This window comes from Chiloscyllium plagiosum, chromosome 16 (assembly GCF_004010195.1).
Source record: "Chiloscyllium plagiosum isolate BGI_BamShark_2017 chromosome 16, ASM401019v2, whole genome shotgun sequence".
Classification (NCBI taxonomy): Eukaryota; Metazoa; Chordata; class Chondrichthyes; order Orectolobiformes; family Hemiscylliidae; genus Chiloscyllium; species Chiloscyllium plagiosum.
The window spans coordinates 53273950-53296525 of NC_057725.1; the positions used below are offsets into that span (position 1 = coordinate 53273950).

A 22576-nucleotide genomic window follows, 5' to 3' on the forward strand; every position below is an offset into this window, starting at 1 on the left:
TTTTGTCATTTACATAAATGATTTGGATGCGAGCATAAGAGGTACAGTTAGTAAGTTTGCAGATGACACCAAAATTGGAGGTGTAGTGGACAGCGAAGAGGGTTACCTCAGATTACAACAGGATCTGGACCAGATGGGCCAATGGGCTGAGAAGTTGCAGATGGAGTTTAATTCAGATAAATGCAAGGTGCTGCATTTTGGGAAAGCAAATCCTAGCAGGACTTATATACTTAATGGTAAGGTCCTAGGGGGTGTTGCTGAACAAAGAGACATTGGAGTGCAGGTTCATAGCTCCTTGAAAGTGGAGTCGCAGATAGATAGGATAGTGAAGAAGGCGTTTGGTATGCTTTCCTTTATTGGCCAGAGTATTGAGTACAGGAGTTGGGAGGTCATGTTGCGGCTGTACAGGACATTGGTTAGGCCACCATTGGAATATTGCATGCAATTCCGGTCTCCTTCCTATCGGAAAGATGTTGTGAAAGTTGAAAGGGTTCAGAAAAGATTTACAAGGATGTTTTCACCGGAGCGTCGGAGGCTGAGGGGTGACCTTATAAAGATTTACAAAATTATGAGGGGCATGGATAGGATAAATAAACAAAGTCTTTTCCCCGGTATCGGAGAGTCCAGAACTAGAGGGCATAGGTTTAGTGTGAGAGTGGAAAGATTTAAGAGACCTAAGGGGCAACATTTTCACACAGAGGGTGGTACGTGCATGGAATGAGCTGCCAGAGGAAGTGGTGGAGGCTGGTACAACTGCAACATTTAAGAGACATTTGGAAGGGTATATGAATAGGAAGGGTTTGGAGGGATATGGGCCATGTGCTGGCAGGTGGGACTAGATTGGGTTGGGATATCTGGTCGGCGTGGACAGGTTGGACCGAAGGGTCTGTTTCCACGCTGTACATCTCTATGACTCTCTGACTCTATATCCATTACTCCCTCTATATTCCTGAAGGGCCTCCCCTGTTTTAATGCACTGTAAACTGCATCGACTGTACTACCCTCATCAATATATTTCGTCCCCTTTTAAATAAAGAGGGCTCTCTTGTGGTGCTGTGAGCGTGTCTCTATTCCCAATCCGGGAGGCCTGGGTTCAAGTTCCATTTGCTCCAGACGTGTGTAATAACATCTCTGAATGGGATGATTAGAAAATAGGTTAAATCAGTAAGACAGGATCTCCCTCCATGCGAACCATCCCTGATCAATCCCTTTCCAAGTGTTAATTAATCCTGTTTCTCAGAATTTTTTCCAATAATTTCCATAACCACTGACATCAGACTAACAGATTTGTAACTACCTGGCCTATCCCTCAGGATAGCATTTAATCTTCCTTCTTTTTCTTTTTTAAATTCTTCATATCCCTTGCCTGGGGTTCCCTGGACTTGCTATTCTTGCCTTTTACCCCTAAAGGAACATGCTGGCCCTGAATTCTCACTACACATATATTACTTACAAAAGGCTCCCACTTTGAAAGTAGTTGCTCCCAGTCTGTGTTTTCCAGATCCTGTCTAATGACATTGAAATTGGCCTTCCTCTAATTTAGACACTTAACCTCTGCACTATCCTTATCCTTTTCTATAATCACTTTAGAGTCATGGTCACTATCTCCTAACTTTTCATCTGCTAAAATTTTAACCATTTAACCAGCTTTATTGCCTCGGATTAAGTCTAACATTGCCCCATCTCTGGTCAGACTGTCTATGTACTAGCACAAAATGCTGTCCTCGATGCACTTTACAAATTCCACCACATGAAATCCTTTCACACTAAGATGATCCCATTTAACATTATCAAAGCTGAAATTACCTTCTTTCAAAATATTTTTATTGAAATACAATCTTAGAAAGTTACAGACAATGAAAATATAGCATAATGTCAAAACAATAATAAATAATAAACCAACTACTTTACTATGGAAAATAAATCAAAATTTCACTTATAACAAAACAATAAGTAAATAAATAATGCCGCTCTGCGCAACAAGACCATACCTCTCAAATTTTGAGAGCATCAATTATTAAACCCACATTTGTTTAAAATTTTCCTCTGACGTCCCTAGGTTTATCAGATTAAGCCATCATGGCTAGACAAAAGCCCTAATCAAAATGGCGGACAGATTTGCTGCCAAGCAATTCAAAAAGGGCTGCTACGATCTGTAAAAGTTGTCCACTTTCTGGGGCACCATATTTGTAAGAAAGTCCAAAGGAATGTGCTCCATAGTTAACTTACACCGCCCCGACAGACCCGGGGTGTTCTTCTTCACATAAAAAGTGAGAATGTTAAAAAGCTTTTACCCATGTACATACAAGGGAGGTAAATTTGGGAGACCCAGGAGCAAGGAAACCGGGTCCACCTTGACTTCGGCCCCAAGACCCTCTCTATTACTCCTGCTACAGCACTCCAATACGCATGGAGCCCGTGGCAGGACCACAGATAATGAGTGAGTGTACCTGTTTTTATTTTACGTTTGGAGCACATTGAAGATATTTTCTGCTTAAATTTCGCAAAACGATCTGGGCCAGTTGAGCCCTATAAAGATTTTCTAACTGCGCAACATGGGTCCTATTATATATTGAAATCCTCTTTACATTCTTCCAAATGTCTTCCCATGTTTCCGAAGTGACCTCAATTCCTAACTCTCTCTCCTAGAACTCATGTAGACGCTCGATGTCACCGAAGGAACCTCCCCCTAACAAATGATAGCGAGCACTCGCTGAAAGACTGCTCTTAGCCTGAAGCACCCTCCTTTCTGTAGGAGCTCCAGAATACTCAGTCAAAAGTGTGGTCTCCTTGTGGATAAATTCTCTAAGCTGAAAGGAAGGGATGAGATCCTTACTCGACAATCCATATTTCTGAGTTATTTAATCAAATAGCATCAATATTTCACTCTCAAACAGATCGCCCAAACAAAAGAGACTCCCCTCTCCACCCAAAGTTTAAATATGGGATCCATTGTCCCTGACTGGAAACCCGGCATGCCAACTATGGGAGTAAGAGAAGATATTTTAGACATAGTATCCTCTATCTGCCTCATTGCCTTCCATGCTTTGACCGTGTTATTGGATAACTGCAATATTCTGCAACTGCCCTCATTTTGTGTAAAAACAACAGGTTGATAAGAGGATACTTCGTCTGGGAGGTCTCAATATCCAACCATGTCGACGTCGAGTCCTTGTCATTAAGGTGAGACTCCTGCAACAGGGCAACATCCACCTTCTCCTTTTTAAGGCTCGACAACACCTTTTTCCTTTTAATTGGCAAATGGATCCCTTTAATATTTCAGGTGCATCATTTAAGAACACTGTTAGCCATGATCCTTTACAATCACCTTTGACCTGCTGAGGGGAAGAATTTGATTTGCAGCACGCTGGGTGTATACCAAAGAAGACTGGTGGAGTCTATTTATGAAAAACCAAAAAGCTAAACTACTACAAAATACAAAAAACACTTAATGGGGGTCTCTACCCCTCCTGCCCATAGAGGGTGCTTACACCTCCCACACACACCTCCATTCCCCCGTTGAGCCACACCCCAGACCCAAGCAATAGAAGGAAACAGACAAAGTAGTGAGCACTCCGCCCACCCCCAACTATATACCAACACCAATCCTAATTGGAGAAGCAAAAACACACCATCAGCAGCTTCTTTAAGAAAGGGGTAACATTACAAGAAACATAGCAAGAGAAAAAAAGAACCAAACATTATTATCCATGTCTAAAATTCCATCCGAATTATTTTAAAGTGTCCAAGAAATTTTTCACTTGTCCAGTCAAATGACCATGCCATCTCCTTGTGAGTAATACGAAGCATGGCTGAATCTTTCATCAAATATTGAATCCCAAGGTCTATTAATTTTCTCTTGACCTCATCAAACGATTTCCTTTTATGGATCACTGCTGCAAAATAACCCTGGAAAAACATTATCTTAGTTTCTGTATAAGTCAGGGCCTGTGGACCATTCCCCATCCTTCTAGAAGATTCTAGGAATCTCTGCTTGTCCCTGTAGCTTGGAAATCATCCCAGGACTGGGCGAGGGCACCAATCCAGACCAGATTTGCGCACCACAACCTGGTGAGCTTTGTCAACCTTCACTCAGTCCACCACGGCATCCCAGCCAAGCAACTGGGACAGCCAGTCTTCAAAAATACTTGCTAGCTACCCACCTTCCACTCCCTCTGGCAGCCCAACGACCCAGATATGTTTCCTCCTCCCTCGATTTTCCAGTTCATGGACCTGTTCAGTCAAGGCCCGGACCTATTTTTCAAGGGTCTGGATCCGCCCTGCTGAGGACTCGACCTTGATCTCCGACGCAGTAGTCTGCTGCTCGACCTCTTCGACTCGCTTCTTGAGACTTTCCAACTCCTTCTCATGCTTTTGTAGCATGACCAACATCGGCTCCAGCCGAGTATGATTGTCTTCCATCGACTCCTTGATCATCCCTCAGATTGCCAAGAGTTCTTCAGCGATGTTCTGCTGCACAGGAACCTCTTTTTCAGCTGCCAAGGAAGCTGAAGTTGCATCCGCAGTTGTGGACGTGCCTGATGCCTTCGGCAAGTGTCCCGTGTGTTAGGGCTTGGCTGTATGCTTTCCTTTTGTCATCCTCACTCACTCAAAAATAATTTACAGTACAGCCTCGACTATCTGAACATTAACAATCTGAATCCCAGACCATCCAAATGAGATCCCAAGGCCCTGCAAAAACAGCACCAGGCAACCCAGCATTCAGTTATCACTTAAATGGCATTAGGGCCTGCATTGCCAGATAACCAAGAGATGCTTGTCACCGATAGCTCTTGGCTAACTGGCATTATGGAGTGCATTGCCGGATAATGCACTGCTTGGGTGGCACGGTGGCTCAGTGGTTAGCACTGAGCCTCACAGCGCCAGGGTCCCAGGTTCGATTCCAGCTTTGGGCAACTGTCTGTGTGGTGTTTGCACATTCCCCCATGTCTGGGTGCTCAGGTTTCCTCCCATAATTCAAAGATGTGCAGGTCAGGTGAATTGGCCATGCTAAATTGCCCATAGTGTTAGGGGCATGAGGGAGATGGGTCTGGGTGGGTTGGTGTGGGCTGATTGGGCCAAAGGGCCTGTTTCCACACTGTAGGGAATCTAATCTAATCTAATAATCAATAAATGCTTGAACAACCAGCACTCATAGATGACCACCTGTTTCCAGCTAGCTGAATGATCAATCATCCAAACAAAATACTCCCTGCCCGTCTTGTTTGGACACTCAAGGCTCCACCGCAAACAGATTTAAATGGTTTCACAACCGTTTAACATCAATTTTCTCCAAAAAAAGATAAGGTGGTGGGGGGGTGGGTAAAAGTATCACTACTGCTGGGCCGGGGTCAGAGCTCAGCAAGGCAGATCTACTCAGATGACCACCATTTTCAATCCCCCTCCTCTTATACCTTTTTATAATTTATCTAATATCTGCTTGGGTATCTCCCTCTGACTGTTGGGAAGCCCTTTGTATAATCCCAGCAACCTTTTTGTTTTAATTTCTAAGCTCTACTAGTCCCATGTTCCAACACATTTCTATAATTTCTTTAATAACAAGACCAAAACTGTGCACAGTACTCCAATTGTGGCTTCACTAATATTCTATACAATTGCAGCAGGACATTTATATTTCCCTTGCAATATCTGACAACATTCTAGTTACTTTCCTAATCATTTACTGTGCCTTCACACTGACTTTGAGCAAAGTCAACATAACTTAATGAATGAGAAATTATGACTGATAAATTTGTGTAAATTGAGGAAGTAATAAGCAGGATAGAAAAAGGGGAATCAATGGATGTAATATATTTGGATTTTCAAAGCATTTACTTAGGTACCACATATTAGGTTACTTAATAAGATAAGAGCTCAAGGTGTTGGACATAGTATATTAACATGGATAGAGGATTGGCTAACTGCCAGAAGATGTCGAAAAGTATGGTGTTGGAAATTCACAGCAGGTCAGGCAGGACCTGAGGAGCAGGAGAGTCAACATTCAGGCATAAGCCCTTCATCAGGAATTATATCAGGCAATTTAAAGAATGCTGCCCAAAACATAGACTCTCCTGCTCCTCAGATGCTGTCTGACCTGCTGTGCTTTTCCAGCACCACACTTTTCGATTCTGACTCTCCAACATCTGCAGTCCTCACTAACAGAAGACGGAGAGTTGGGATAAAGGGGGCAACCTGTAACTGTGCCATAGGGATCAGTGCAGAGACTGCAGTTATTTATAATATATGTTAATGACTTGGGTGAGGATAGTGGATGTACTATAGCCGATATTGCAGGTCACACAAAGCTAAATGAGAAGGCATGTAGCGAGGATGACACAAAGAAGCTGCAGAAGGATATCGACAGGTTGAGTGAGTGCACAAAAGTTTGGCAAATGGAATATAATGTGTAGAAATGTATAGTTTTGCATTTGGCAAGAAGAATGGAGGAGCTGAATATTATTTAAATGGAGAAAGGCTGTAGAAAGCTACACAACACAGGGATTTGGGAGTCCTCATCCACATATAACAAAAACCTAGCATCCAAATTCAGCCAGTAATAGGGAAGGCAAATTGAATGTCAACATCTATTTCAAAAGAGTTGGAATATGAAAGCAGGGAAGTTTGCTAAAACTATATAAGGCACTAGTCCAATCACAACTGGAATACTATGAACAATTTTGGGCCATTTAGGAAAGGTAGGTTGGCGTTGGAAGCAGTCCAGAGAAGGTTCACTAGACTGAAACCAGGCAAGGGGAGACGGTCTTATAAAGAGAGGTTGAGTGGGTTAGGCCTGTGTCCATTGGAATTTAGAAAGGTAAGAGGCAATATTATTGAAATACGCAAAATACTTCGGGAACTCCACAGGGTTCATACAGAAATGTTGTTTTCCCTTGTGGGTGAGTCAAGGACCTAAGGGCACATCCTCAGAACAAAATGTTACACAATTAAGATTGAAATGATGAGGAATGTCCTCTCTCAAAGGATAGTGAAGCTGTGGAATTCTTTAACACAAAGGCCTATTGTTGTTGGGTTATTAAGTATATTCAAAGCAGACGTAGACTGATTTTTAATCAGTAAAGGAATGACACATTATGGGGAAAAGGAATTGAGGGATATCAAATCAGCCTTGATCTCATTGAATGACAGAACAGACCCAATGGGCTGAAGGGCATATTTCTGCTTCTACATCTTATGTGATTTGTTTCACAGGATATGCTACACAAATCTGCTCCCTCCTTCAGTTCTGCAGTCTGTCACTACTTAAGTAATATGGTGCTTTTCTAACCTTCCTACCAAAGTACAAGTTCACATTTTTTCTGTTATAATCCACCTACCAATAATTTTTTACCCACCTCCCCAGACCTATCTATATCCGCTTGCACTGGGCAGTGTGTAACTTGGAATCTAGCTTAATATAGTCTCCATCTGACCTAGACACAGAAACATTCCCAGTGAGTCAATGCATCACATGAATTTGAAGACCAAGGGATAATGGGGGAAAATTGAAAGCAAAGAAATGCAATGGAAATTTTCAGCAGTAATGAGAATGTGAATTGAGGCAAAGAATCATACAGGCAGTTTCAGAGCAGAGAGAATGATTCTGAATTCATAAATGACCCATCAGTGCTGAACCTCCCATTTCGCTGCAAATTGCAAACTGCTGAACAAGGCACCTTTGAAGTAAATGAATATCTCTCAGGAGAATTGAACATTTATAGAATTTTAGCTCATCTGCCAAATCAGCCTTTCCTGAGCTTGTATGCCTATCCGATCTCTTCAGAGCAGCAACACAGTCTGCAACTGCTCTGACCTCAGTTCGGAACTGGGCATTACAGCAACAGGTAAGATCTCTTCCCCTATTTTTGTATGTTATCTAAGATTTAAAATAAAAATGGAAAACATGAAATAACATGAAGTGTTGTTGAAGTGAAAAGGTCCCACAGAAAATAGCTCTGTCTCTAGAATGAAGTATACTACAATACAGGAATGTGTTCTCTAATCTACTAACAATAGAACTTCTCACCTGACAGCTAAAATTTAAAAGGGAAGCAAAATTGTAATTTGTTTATGAATATTATAAATCTCTGTATTTTGGAATAATGAACATTGGCTGTCAAGTTTTCCAATGTTAGTTACCTCATTTATGACGACAATATCTCCATCATAAGTGGTAGATTTAAAAACTCATTCAGATCTTAGAAAATATATGAAGTGGGAAGAAAGAAATCCTGGAAGGTATTACAAATTATATTTAACATAACAAGAAGAATGTTTAAGAGTTAAAGAAAAATCATTTAAAGAGTGTAATAACCATCTTTTAGACTTTAACCTGAGTCAGGTTTCAACTTGTCAATATTCAGTGTCATGTGGAAAGATTGCTTTTGTGTGAATGAGTGTATGTCACAATTCAGAAAGAATGATGTGTTTAAAATGATGCCATGACTGTGTGGTCTCTGGCACAGTCAGGAGCCAGACAGAGATTGCAATAGAATGTGGTGTGTTGCATTCACTGAAGAAGTTTACAAATGTCCAGTCTGTGGAATGCATTAAACAGGTCAGGGTAATCTAGCTTGTGAGTTACATTAAAGAGTGTCCAAAACATCTGCAGGATCAACACCTCCAAGGAGCAGTGCAGTGTGTTTGAAAACCATATCTGTCCTACTGGTGGCAAATGAGAAATTTGGGTGAACCTGGTCTTTGGGGTTATACAAAGGGGTGCTGGTATGTTAAAGAATTTCTATACTTTTGCAGATTGTTCAAGGTGCTTTGAGATTTTACAGAGTGTTGCTCATGGAACTGTGGTGAACTTGGAAATGCATGAGGTCAGGTTTCAGCTTTTAAAAGGGTTAATGCATTTTTCATACTGTTGCTGAAGATCTAACCATGCAGAAAGCACAGCCAGCCAACTTCTTATGTTCTGGAAAGGAAAAAATACGAAAGTTAAGGTGCACTAAGATGGGGAAATCTGCAAGTTTTAAATCAGAAGGCGTTTGTGATATGAGAGAACTGAGATATGAGAATTATAATTAGGTATGAGATTATCATCATCCTGGATGATTCCAGTAAGAGAAAGGGAAAATTATCAGGGAGGTTTGTGCAATCTGTTCCAGGGATGTAGTTGACACGGCTGACTAGCTGGCAATGAGACAGTGGATCTATCAGGTATCTATCAGGTTTGCAGTTGCACTCGGTGTGTAAAGATGCCGGTGCAATTGTAGGTTCTGATTGTTAGAAGTTATAGGTGTAGATGCATGACAGGGTAATTCTGGGACTTGATGAATCTAAGCTTTCACACACCATTTTAATTCTAATGCTTAGAAAACAGGAAGCTAAAAAATCTAAGACACATAGAGGAATACCGATCTATCTTTCAGAAGTAAACACATTGTGTCCCACAACTGGATATATTGCTAGATTAATCCAAATTAACAAAAACTAACCCATATACCTAAGCATAAGGCGGCGGCATTGTGGCTCAGTGGTTAGCACTGCTGCCTCATAGTACCAGGGACCCCAGGTTTGATTCCCACCTCGGGCGACTGTCTGTGTGGAGCTTGCACATTCTCCCTGTGTCTGCGTGGGTTTCCTCTGGGTGCTCCGGTTTTCTCCCACAATCCAAAGATGTGCTGGTCTGGTGAGTTGGCCGTGCTAAATTGCCCATAGTGTTAGGCACATTAATCAAGGGTAAATATAGGGTAGGAGAATGGGTCTGGGTGGGTTACTCTTCGGAGGGTTTATGTGGACTTGTTGGGCCGAAGGGCCTGTTTCCATACTGTAGGGAATCTTATCTAATTGAGTCACATCTGAGACTATCCATACAGTTGGCATGTTTTGCCTTTTCAAGATACATTCCTTGACTTTGTTCCTATGTGGTCATCTCACCTACATGAAATCTCATGGGAGAACACGATTCTATGATTCAGCGATTAATAAATCAGAGATGATGCAGATGTTGTAACATAAACAGCAGTTCTTTGAAATTTTCACTGCCCAGCCCTTCCCCACAATTCTACAAATTGTTCTCCTTCAAGTATTTATCCAATTCTCTTTTGAAAGTTGGTGACAATTTCAATTTACTACTCAACCCACATACATAACACTCTAGAATCCGACACTTTCCTTAACTAATCTTCATTTCTTGAGTCAAAATCTACAACTCATTCTTGTTAATCTGTTACGCCACTATGAGCCCAGCACTAAGCCATAGAAACCTTTGATGGGTGAGAACACATCAAATAACATCAATCCTTTTATTGAGGCCAGATTATGCTTTGCCAGCAAATGGCAGGAATATTGTGTCCAACCCGGTTTCTCTTTTACATCCAAATTAGACTTGAACACAGCTATTCTTGATTGCGTTAATCATCCTATAATTTTAGTCTACTCCACAACATATCCCTGTTACATATCTCCACATCCTTTGCCAAGTTTGCTTCTAGATCCAAGGGCAAAGCTTTGAACAGGCCAGGCAATGTGATTAATAATGCCAGTTAGCTGAAGAAAAAGGGATAGAGCACCTACAATCTACAGTTAAATGTAATGCACTTCATATCTGCTTCACCAATTCCCTCCACCATATGCTAAAGAAGCTCTAGGGGAATATCCTGCTAAACATATTCTGGTCCTGTCTCCTCCTCCAGTTTTTACTCTGAACCATTGGAGATCATTTACTATTCAATATCACATTTTTTTTTGATTGTGGATCAAAGCATAGAACTCCCATTTTCCAAACCCACAGTCGCCCGCATGAACCAACACCATCAGCAGAAACTGCTCCTCATCAGTTTATTTGCTTCACTCTGCTGCCTCTGAGCAAGTTAAAATCCTACCCACTTCAGAGGTGTGACATAACATTGCTGAACGGGTTGATTAAAATATGTAGGTTTGTTTCTGCATTTTCTCCCTTCTTCATCTCTTACTTGCTGCTCTCTGCTGTGCTCTTATGACAAAGATGTTGGAAACATCCCACAGTCTAGAGTGGAGATATTACAGTGTGTTTTAATATCTATTTCCTACCCACTGTAATAGTGGGCCAGGGTTTAACTGGAATTAGAACCTACTTTAAATAGTTAAGGCAAGCTTGTTTTGCTGAGTGATCCATGGTCACATCTCATTTCTCACCTTATTTGTCTGTCCATCTGTTGTTTTGGCAAACCTAGAGAGCTCTTAGATTGCTGTCAATTCCCCTTGCTGGATAGTTTATATTTCTTTTGTGTCTTGAGAATTGAAGCATCCACTTCTTAATCTCAGATCAGTCACTACTAAAATCATCCTAAGAAGCAGACTGCATTTCAGGATAAGTCTTGAAGGTTATCCATTGAAAGGCAAGGAATATCTTAAACTGGAGGCAGACATCTGCTAGGTGTTGCAAGAAGACTGTTTTCTGCTTTTGACTACATTAACACAGTCTTTCCTCTTTCTACTGAAGGTTTTAATTTCTTCTGAGATTACAGTTCTATTAGTAGTCTCAACCAAGAGTCTACTTCCCATGTGTAAGCTGAGACACACTAAGATGCTGGGGATTTGTCTGACAAAAGCAGAATGACAGCAAATTGAATTGATTTTGCTTCAGTTGCTTTTTGACTTTTCAGTAATGTGATATTCAGTTTTATCGTTTGGGTGATGCTGTTGACGAAACCTTGATGACATGACACAGTGCATCTTGTAAATGGTACGTTCCCATTGCTGGGGCTTATTTAAGGAAGGGATTTTCAGGTCCATGCTGGGTAACTTCCAAGAAGAGGAAAAAGCAGGGGAAGCAAAGCCAGGGTTTCATGGTTTTCAAGGAAATTATACAATCTGATAACACAATGAAAGTGTCTGATGCATGTAAGATGAACTTTTCAAGCCATGAACCGGGACTACATGTGTTTTTTCTTTTAGCTTCCTGTACATATACATTAAGTTGTGAGGGGAAATGAAAGGAAACTAAGAATGGCAAAGAAGGAATACAAGAATAGCATGACAGTTATGGGCGGCACGGTGGCACAGTGGTTAGCACTACTGCCTCACAGCGCTAGAGACACGGGTTCAATTCCCACCTCAGGCGACTGACTGTGTGGAGTTTGCCCGTTCTCCCGTGTCTACATGGGTTTCCTCCGGGTGCTCCGGTTTCCTCCCACAGTCCAAAGATGTGCAGGTCAGGTAAATTGGCCATGCTAAATTGCCCGTAGTGTTAGGTAAGGGGTAAATGTAGGGGAATGGGTGGGTTGCGCTTCGGCAGGGCGGTGTGGACTTGTTGGGCCGAAGGGCCTGTTTCCACACTGTAAGTAATCTAATCAAATCTTAACTTAAAATTTCCCGTCATGGAAATATTAAGTGGATAGTAAGAGTGGAGATGGAGTCTGTTAGGGACAAGGTGATCAGTGACATATGCTTAGATGCAATGTGGGCAAGTGAGAATATTTGATGAATACTTTATATTGGGATTACTAAGGAAGAGGATGCTAACAAAATATAGGTACAGGGAGAATGGATTGATTGAATATTGATCGGCAAGATAAACAGTGATGATTGGCTGTACTCAAAGTGAATAAATCACGTAGTCTGTACACTTCACATCGTAGTCTGCTCATTGAAGGGAGCGGGGTGGGGAACAGCAGAGGATTTACAAAAATCTCTCAGTATCCTCTAAAAATGGGGCAGTACTTGAAGGTTGTAAAGTGATAAATTTAATGTCCTCCAGAGATGGTCTGCCCTCTACCTCCCACTGCCAGTCACCCTATTGCCTCCGACAGCTCAGGCTGGCAAAGATGGGCCTGTACAGCAGGCTGCGTCCTCTAGGTCAGGTCCCCCAGGAGATGCTCACCAAGCTATTCAAAATCATCAGGGTGTACCAGTCAATAAACACCCTCCAGTCTGTTTACAGATGTTAGGCCAATATCCAGACATAGTGAGGGGGGAGAGGGGGAGAAAAAGGGAGAGAGGGAGGAAGATAGTGAGAGGGAGAGAGGGAGAGAGAGAGAGAGATAGAGAAAACAATAACTTCTCAGTGTGGATCCACAGCACGACAAACATAACAAGACAAGGGAATACTCAATCAATGACAGAACACTAGGTAGCTCAGAGGAACACAGGGATCTTGCTGTTCTTGTCACAGATCTCTGAAGGTGGCAGGACAGGTTAACAAGGTTGTTAAGGAAGCATAAAGGACACTTGCCTTAGACTATAAGAGCAGGGAGGTTATGTTGGAGCTGTACAGCACTTTGCTTAGGCAACAGCTGGATCACTGTGTGCAGTCTGGTTACTGCACTGTAGGAAGGATGGGATTGCACTGGATGGGCTGCAGAGGAGATTCACCAGGATATGAAGTGGAATGGATCAGTTTAGCGATGTAAAAAGGCCAAATAAACTCGGCTTGATTTCTTTAGAGAAGAGACGGCTAAAAGGTGACCTGATTGTGATGTAATAAGATTATGAGGGGCAAATAATCACAAATTGGATAGAAAGCAACAGTTCCCCTTAGTTAAAAGGTTATCAACAATGGGCATAATTTAAAGGTGAAAGGCAGGGGGTTGACAGGGAATTTGAAGGATTTCTCTTTCACAGAAAGGGATCTGGGAGTCTAGAATGCACTGTATTGGGCAGACAGCGGAGGCAGGTAACTTCATAACCTTTAAAAAAGTACTTGGATGAGTACTTTAAATATCATAACATTCAAGGCTATGGGCCAAGTGCTGGGAAGTGTGACTGGTGGAGATTTTGAGGCATTTTATTTGTCAGTTCAGACTTGATGGACTGAAGGGTAACTTCCATACTGCATGATTCTATGACTGGACCTGGTAATCTTGCATCAGTTAAAGGGAAAATGATAGATTCTATCATAAAGGATGTGGTAACAAAATATTAGAAGGATAGTCAAAGTTGACATGAACGTATGAAAGGGAATCCTATCAGAGCTTTTAAGAGGATGTAATTAGCAGCATAGAGGAAGAGGAACTGGTGGATGTGGTACAGTTAGATTTTCCGAAGATACCACACCAGAAATTATTTTAAAAATTAGACCATGTGAGATTGAAAAGCATATACTGACAAGGATTGAGAACTACTTAATGGAAAATAACAGAGAGTTAGGAATAAATGTGTCATTTTCAGGTTGACAAGCTATGAATAGTGAAGTATGGCTTGGCCCTCAATTCTTCACAAAAGGTTCCAGATGATAGAAAACTGAGTGGCAGTGTGAGGTGTGAGGAGGATATAAAGCTACTTCAAGGTGGATTTGCAGCAGCTAAATGAGTGGGCAATAATTAGCAGATGGAATATAATATGGAGAAATACTAAATTATCTCTTTTGTGGGCAGAACAGGAATGCAAAATATTTCTTAAACGGTGAGATGCTGAATCTGGGCATCGCCCCTTGACATTCAAAGGTGTTACAATCACTAAATCCTCCACTATCGATATCCTGGGAATTATCATTGATCATAAACTCAGTTGGACTGGCTACATAAGCAAAGTGGCTACAAGAGCAGGTCAGAGGCTCAGAATACTGTTGTAAATAACTCACCTCTGACTCGCCAAAGCCTGTTCAACATTTACAAGGCACAGGTCAGGTGTGTGATGGAATACTCCCCACTTGCCTGGGTAGGTGCAGCTCTAACAACACTCAAAAAGCCAGACATCATCCAGAACAAAGTGGCCATTTGTTTGGCGTCATATCCACAAGCATCTGTTCCCTTCACCACTAACACTCAGTAGCAGCAGTCTGTATTATCTACAACATGCACTGCAGAAATTCAACAAAGATCCTTAGACAGCAACTTCCAAACCCCAACCACTTCCATCTAGAAGGACAAGGGCAGCAGATAAATGGGTGCACCACTACCTACAAGATCACCTCCAAGCCACTTATCATCCCGACTTGGAAATATATCATCATTCCTTCACTGTCACTGTGTCAAAACCCTGGAATTACCTCCCTAAGGGCATAGTGGATCAACCTACATCAGATAGACTGCAGTAGTTCAAGAATACAGCTCACCATCACTTCCTCAAGGGCAGCTCGGGATGGGCAACAAGCGAATAAACAAAAAAAAATCACACAAAGGGACTTGAGTGTCCTTGTTGGTAAGTCACTGAAAGTTAACATGCTGATTCAGCAGCCAATGAAAAAGACAAATTGTATGCTATCCTTTCTTACAAAAAGATTATGAGCAAATATATCTTACTACAATTATATAGAGCCATGCTGACACCATAATCAAAGTGCCAAGGAGCAATATACTCTGCCATAAAGGGAGTGCAGCAAAGGTCCACCAAACTAATTCCTGGAATGGAGGGATTGTCTTATGAGGAAAGATTAAATATAATTGGCCTTTATTCTCTGGAGTTCAGAAGAATGAGAGGCAATTTCATTCAGGCCTAAACAATTCACAGCATCACAGAAATATTATGGCATAGAATGAAGCCCCTCTGTCTGCACTAGCTCTCTGAATATTTCGGGTTAGTGCCAAACCTGCCTTTGTGCTATTCCCCTGCATATTGCTTCTCATTAAATCATCATCCGTCCTCTTGAATGCCTAATAGAACCTGCCACACATACGACTAGAAGACATCGGAACAGAAGTAGGCTCAAGCCAGTTCTACGATTCACTTCCAGGAAGTGCATTGAAATCCCAAACGACTCGGTCTGTGGAAAAAACTATTTCACACTTTTCACAAAATACATGCTTTCTGTTTCTCAATCTGTTTACAAATGGAAACAATTTATCTCTATATACTTTGTATGGACCCCTCATGATTTTGAAAACTTCTATCAAATTTCTCCTCAGTCTTCTCCTCCCAAAGTAAAATAGTCCTATCTTCTCCAATATATCTTCATAACTGTAGTTTCTGATGCCTGGAACCATTCTCCTCTGCACCTTCTCCAACACATACAAACCTTTCCCAAAGTGTGGTACCTTGAACTGTACACAATACTCCAGCTCAGGTCTAAGTAGTATCCGATGTAAATTCAGCATCATTTTCCTGCTGTTGTCCCTATTAATGAAGCCTCAAATACTGAATGCTTTTTAAAAATGTTATTTCTATTTGTCCTGCACCAATTATGACTTAATGTACATTTCCACATCATGTCTCTCTGGTATAGCACTTCTTGTTTTATACCGCTTCCCCCCCCCCTCCCATGATCTTAGTACCAAAGGGCATCATCTTGCACTTCTTCCAACTGAATGTCACCTGCCACCTATCTGCCTATTCCACTGACTGGACAATGTTGATTTGAAGTTCAGTACTGTCGTCCCCATAGTTTGCAATCCTTCCAAATTTTGTATCATCTTCAAACTTTAAAATTGTCCCTGCACACCAAGACATTAGAGGTTCTCAGTAGGGTAGATTCAGGAAGGATATTTCCTCTGACTGGAGTTGTGCGGTTATTGAGAACTAGAACACAGTTGGATCATAAGCAGTATACCATTTAGGACTGAGATGAACAGGAATTTCTTCACCTAGAGGATGGCGATTATTTGGAATTTCCCATTACTTTCGCGGCAGGTTATGGAGGGTCAGTTGTTGAGTACATTCAAGTCTGAGGTCAATCAATTTCTACATATTAAAAACAATAAAGAATGGAGGGATAGTGCGGGAAGATGTTGTTGAAATAGTAAATCAGCCACTTTCTCATTGAATGACGCAATGGCTCGAAGAGTTGTTTTGTCTATTCCTGCTCCTATTTTTTTAAGTTCTTATGTTCAAAAAACTGCAACTTACATAGGTAGTCCAGCACAATACACAGGCAAGTTACAGGTGGAATTTAATACATAAAAGTATGAGTTTGCTCATTGAGCTGGAATGTTAGATTTCAGACGTTTCGTCACCAAATGAGGTAACATCTTCAGTGAGTCTCCGAATGAAGCCTTCATCCAGAGGCTCATTGAAGGTGTGACCTAGTATGGTGACAAATAGTCTGAAAATGAACCTTACAGCTCAGTGAGCAAACCTACATCTAGAATCTCAACCTGAGCTATAAATCTTCTCAAAACTCGCTAATAAATTTGTAAGTTGACCTATTTTGGCAGAGGCGATAGGGAGTGACAACATTGATATAATGTCGCAGTTCTGAAGATGTGCAGGGAGAGAGAGTGCATCTGTGCAGATTCTTGAAGGTGGCAGGGCACACTGAGAAAGTAGTTAGCAAAGCATATGGGATCTCAGGCTTTACAAATGGAGATATTCAGCGCAGAAAAAACAACACAAGGAATTTCTGCTCAATCTTTCTTAAGCTCTGTTTAGGCCAGAATAAGAGTCGAGTGACAAAATCAAAATCTGTTAGAAATCTGAGATAAACTCAGAAAATGCTGAAGAACCCCAGCAGATCCGATAGCAACTGTGGAGAAAATGTACATTTAAAGTGGGTCTATGACTCTTGTTCAGAACTGAAGCCAGAGGTAGAAAAGTGACAGGTTTTATAATGCAGATTAAAGTCATGAGGAGCAAGTGGTACAGAAGGTAGCATTGAAGAAGGTTAGATGGTGAAGAAAATTAGGGATTATGGATGTCACAGAACAAAAGGCAAAAGAATCAGGAAAGATTATAGTGAGGAAAGAAAGATCCAGAGTAAATGTTAGTAATAGTGGTAAGGGCAGAATATGTATCAGCTATGCTGAAAGCAAACACTGGAGCAATGGGGAGGATAGAAATAGAGAAGGCAGGGATGACATGGTCTAAATTTGTTGAACTCAACGTTTATTCCAGAAGGCTGGAAACAGAAAATGAGGTAATGTTCCTCCAGTCTGCGTTGGGCTTCACTGGAACGTTGCAGTAGGCCTAAGAGAAAAATATAAGCGTGAGATCAGGCTGGGGAATTGAAATAGGAAGCAACTAGACAATGCTGCTTAATAACTGAGACGAGCTGTTCTGTTTAATGGTCACTCAGTCTGCATTTGGTCTCCCCAGGGCAGTGGAGACTGCATTGTGAGCAGCAAGAACAGTAGACAAGACCGCAATAAGCAGAAGTAAATTGCTGCTTTGCTTGCAAGGAGTGTCTGAATCCTTGGAAAACTGGCAACTGTTACACCTCCTGAAATTGCATGAGAAGGTGTCATTGGAGATGAGAGGGTTGAGATGTTGAAGGTGAAGAGGAGTGTAGAAGAGTGTCACAGAAGGAATGGTCCGTTTGATTTATTTGCTGGGGAGGACAGGGTCACATGTTTGCAGGTGACATTCTGCTGGAGGTGACAGAAAATGCCAGGGAATGATCATGTGAATACATAGGTTTGAAACTGAGCACAACCAGGACTCAATGTGGTTCTGGAAGAGAGAGGATGAGGAGATTGAGCTACAAAGTTAGTTTAAAGGAACTTAGGCACTTTTCCTTCAAGCAAATGAGATTAAAGAGTGATCTGATGGAAGTGTTCAAGGTTATGACAGGTTTAGATAAGATAGGCACAGAACAAAAAATGCTTCATTTGCTGATGGTACAATGTCATGGAACTCAGATTTAATGCTGTGCGAAAGGTGCAGGGGAGCATGTACAAGAGAACCTGTTGATGCAGTGAATGTTAATCACATGGAACTCACTGCCAATTTTGTGGTGGAGGTGGTGATGATCAATGGTTTATAAAGGAAATTGGATAGGTACCTGAGCATTAGAATTTGCGATATCAGCCACAGTAGTTGTAAAGGGATAGTATCACTACCACATTGGAAAGCTTGATTCCAAACGTAATAAAAACACTTTTCCAGATTAGAGACAGACTACTTAAACTCGTTGACAATGGGAAGAGGTTCTGGTTGGTCTGCCAAAGCATCCTACTGTTTCATTATGCATGTCCTCTGCAGTCGAACTTATCTGCAACCTAAGCCTCAAGACACATTGACTGTCCTTTGCTCTTAGACTGGATACAACCTGTTCCTACTTAAACACTCACTACCTGTAGCATGGATGCTGTGCCAGATGGCAGCATGATGGTAAATGTCTGACTCATCCTGATCTTTCCCTGCACCGTTGGATATAGCAGCTTCAGTAATAGTTGCCCCCGTGATACAGAGTAATGTTACCTCCAAGGTCTCACTCGAGAGTGCGGTGCTAGAAAAGCACAGCAGGTCAGGCAGCATCCAAGGAGCAGGAGAATTGATGTTTTGGGCAGAAACCCTTCATCAGTAATCCTTTCTTCATCAGCCCTTCCTGATGAAGGGCTTATGCCTGAAACATGGATTCTCCTGCTCCTCGGATGCTACCTGACCTGCAGCACTTTTCCAGCACCAACTCTCAACTCTGATCTCCAGCATCTGCAGCCCTCACTTTTCTTCAGAGGTCTCAGTCATGGTTGTTCTCCCCTGGTTAGTTACCGTCACTTGTTGTGGGCAACCTTGTCAATGAATGTGTTGCAATGTCCTCGGATAAATTCACTGCCAAAGTTTCAAAGCTGGAGCTGTGTTAAGGCCACAAGGGATGGGTATGAGGTTGACAGCATTAGTACATATATAACAGTTAGCTGGAATCTCTGAATATTCCCCAAATCCCAGTTATTGGTGAGTGAATGATATGAGTGTGCTACATGAGGTGGCGTTCTCATGTGTAGATTCATCTACTGAACTCAGTTCACCCTTAGGAGATAATTGAATTTTCTTTGATAGTTCAGCCATTGTCTCAGGACTAGAATTTGGGAATTAACCTCTGAGACCATTTCCATCTCAGGTTAGCCTTTAGGGTTAACCGGCCCTCTTTGTGAAAATGCTGTCTTTGCTCCTTTGCTTTTCCATGATGTATACTTTCAGCATGGCTTTAGAAAACTAGTAGCCCTTTCTTTTGTCTTTTCCTCCATTTGCTGTGCTCTTCCTTCCAGGCAAGGATCCTGGAGACAGTTACAGAGGCTTCCGTTGCTGAGAGAGCCAGACTATTGTACATCAAACCAGGCCAGTATCTAGCTTGGAGCTGGAGCCAGTCAGAAGCATGCTCCGTGCTGGGCTGTACACTGTTTTGGTCATTTAGACAAGGTCTGCATACTGCCTGCTTCGATGAAACTGGGCACGATAATCCCCACACTCAATTTTTCCCATTTTGTCAGCAAGCAAGTAGCTCCACTTCAGGTACAGGTTGGAGTCAGTTAGCTCAGTTGGCTGATTTACGATGGGTTCAATTCCCACACTAACTGAGGTTACTATGAAGATCTCTCAGGTGTGGTGCCCCTCAGGTTAAATCACCATCTCTTTCAGTTAAGAGAGCAGCTCTCTGGACTATGGTGACTTTACAGCTGAGGGATCAAATTGAGTAGCTCAGGTGATTTATATTGTACTTAACCCGTGCTGTACTAATGTTTGATTGGAAGACAGAGGGGCAACTTAATTCTGCATCTTGTCTATAATATAGCTCATCCCTGAGGTACTGATGAAAAGTTATAGAAAAAACCTTGATCTGCACTTGATGCATGTTATGCCTGATTTCCTATTGAATATTGATGCTGATGAGTTATTATTAACTCTGACTCCAGCTACAGGAGGACCATTAATGTCACCTGAAGTTCCACCCAAGCTAGTGTTTGATTTCTAATATTTTGGAATGTTGTTTTAACAGTGACATAAGAGTTTCAACCATGACTTCAACAATGTCAAAGACAACGACTAGAACTACAACGATCACCACTGAGCACTCTACTGAATCGGGGATGACCAGGGTGAAAAAAGTGAGCCAGGTGACGAAAATCACATCCGAGGAAGGTAATTGCCAAATCCTTTCCTAATAAGAAAACAGAAAGTATGAGCAGGATTTTATCCCTTGAGCCATCTCCACCATTCACCTTCACATGGCTAATCTTCTGCCTCATTTATAATTATGAAGGAATTACACAGGCAGCACAACAACTCTGAACCCACAGAGCTCCTTTGAAACTTGATAATGAACTTGATGGATATTTGATACAATGACCCCAGCTAAGCCTGTACCACAACCTCACACAGGGTTCTCTACGCATAGCCCTAACAATACAACCTCAGTCTTGAACCTCACAACAGTAACAGTGGCAGTCTTTTTCAATTCTGAGTGTCAGAGTCCATGCATAGCAATCTCACAGAGCCTTTCCTCGCAAACCTCAAACCTCATGGATATTCCTCGCACTAACTACCACATTTCAACCCTGAACCTCCAAGTACATCTTTACATCAACTTTGACAACTGTGAATTTCACTGGGATCCTCTGTATCAACTGTGAATCTTATTGATTTCCTCTACATCAACCTTTGCTGTTTGTCTTAACCCTTAACCTCCTGGAGATCCCCTGTGATTATCCTCATCACAGTTCATAATGACTCATGCCCTTAACTTTGTAAACAATCCCTAAGCACTTCTAGTTAAGGATCAGTGCCAAGCTGGAGTAGATGGCATTACTCAAGGTGCTGAGGTTTTCAAAATGATTAGAGGTGTACAGAGTTTGGGGAACAGTCTCTCTGAATGTGAATGACTGCTGCTGATGGTGGCTGTGCTGAAAATAGCAGAATAGAGAAAAGGACAACCAAACCAAAATTCACAGTTAGAATTGTAGTAGCTATAGAGGTAGACAGCAATGTTGCTTTTAAGCCACACGCCAGACAGTGACCTCAAAGTAGCTGTGCACAATACAATGCCACTAATTGGCAAGGCCATGGCTGTGCAATTACGCATTACATTTTTACATTACATTACATTACAGTGTGGAAACAGGCCCTTCGGCCCAACAAGTCCACATCGACCCGCCGAAGCGCAACCCACCCATACCCCTACATTTACCCCTTACCTAACACTACGGGCAATTTAGCATGGCCAATTCACCTGACCTGCACATCTTTGGACTGTGGGAGGAAACCGGAGCACCCAGAGGAAACCCACATGAAAAGAGCGTGTATCTTAAGAAATCACCTGTATAGTCAAATAATAGAGGAAGCATTTGTCAATAGGATAAAAGAGTGTTGACAGATTTGTAGATTGGAACTTCAAAATCAAAACATTGAGTGATTGGGATAGAAGGATGATAGACAAATAAAATGTTCTGTTGGATAGGTGTCATTCCTTTTAGTTCAAGATGGGTTGGAGTTCATGGAGGTAAAACTCAGGAACCAATGCAGAAGTGTTGGAAACATTGAATCTGTAAGGGATTGTATGAATGAAGGTTATGTTGGACACAAAAGTGAGGCAGAGACATTAAGAGCATCAAAGTAGGACATGCTGAGTAGATTTTTGGAAAAATTGAAATTGTGAAGGGCAGACAGCAGAAGTAGAGAGAGTTAGGAGTCACAGATGCTGGAATCAGATCTGTGGAATCAGGTTTATAAGATTTATCATATTTCTAGAAGAGTTGGAAACTCTATCTAGCAAAAGAAACAAAGATGTGGTGGTATCTGATCTTGTAAAGATTTGAGAAATGGTGAGACCTTGCAAAATGTTTAGATTATTGGGGTGGCTGAGCATGTGGGTGAGAGAGTTAGCAAATATTGTTCAGTATGTTATGTTTTATGAAAACAACAGTCCTATTTCTCATACTCTACACTCTTAGATTTATTTATCTTAAAAGATACTACTTTATGCTATATTTTAGGATAATTTAGCTTTATGAGTTTCAACTGTTCAGAACTCAGACTGACACTTTTCACTATGATTTTCATTGGA

General features: G+C 41.6%; 1 protein-coding gene and 1 long non-coding RNA gene across 4 annotated transcripts in view; one reads left to right on the forward strand and one right to left on the reverse strand.

Moving 5' to 3' along the window:
* The window catches only part of LOC122557921, a 117227-nt gene that overhangs the window by 8906 nt on the left and 85745 nt on the right, over positions 1-22576 (reverse strand). The gene's annotated exons all lie outside the window — the stretch shown is intronic.
* The window catches only part of LOC122557920 (immunoglobulin superfamily member 22-like), an 81603-nt gene continuing 66779 nt past the window's right edge, over positions 7753-22576 (forward strand). The window contains exons 1-3 of one of the 3 annotated variants that reach the window (XM_043706138.1): positions 7762-7841; positions 19785-19854; positions 20513-20655. In XM_043706138.1, coding sequence (XP_043562073.1) covers positions 20532-20655 — 124 coding nt within the window. In that variant the 5' untranslated portion in view covers positions 7762-7841; positions 19785-19854; positions 20513-20531. Of the gene's footprint in view, positions 7842-19784; positions 19855-19875; positions 19936-20512; positions 20656-22576 lie in introns of those variants that run through there. The other 2 variants (XM_043706139.1, XM_043706140.1) reach the window with 2 other exon arrangements.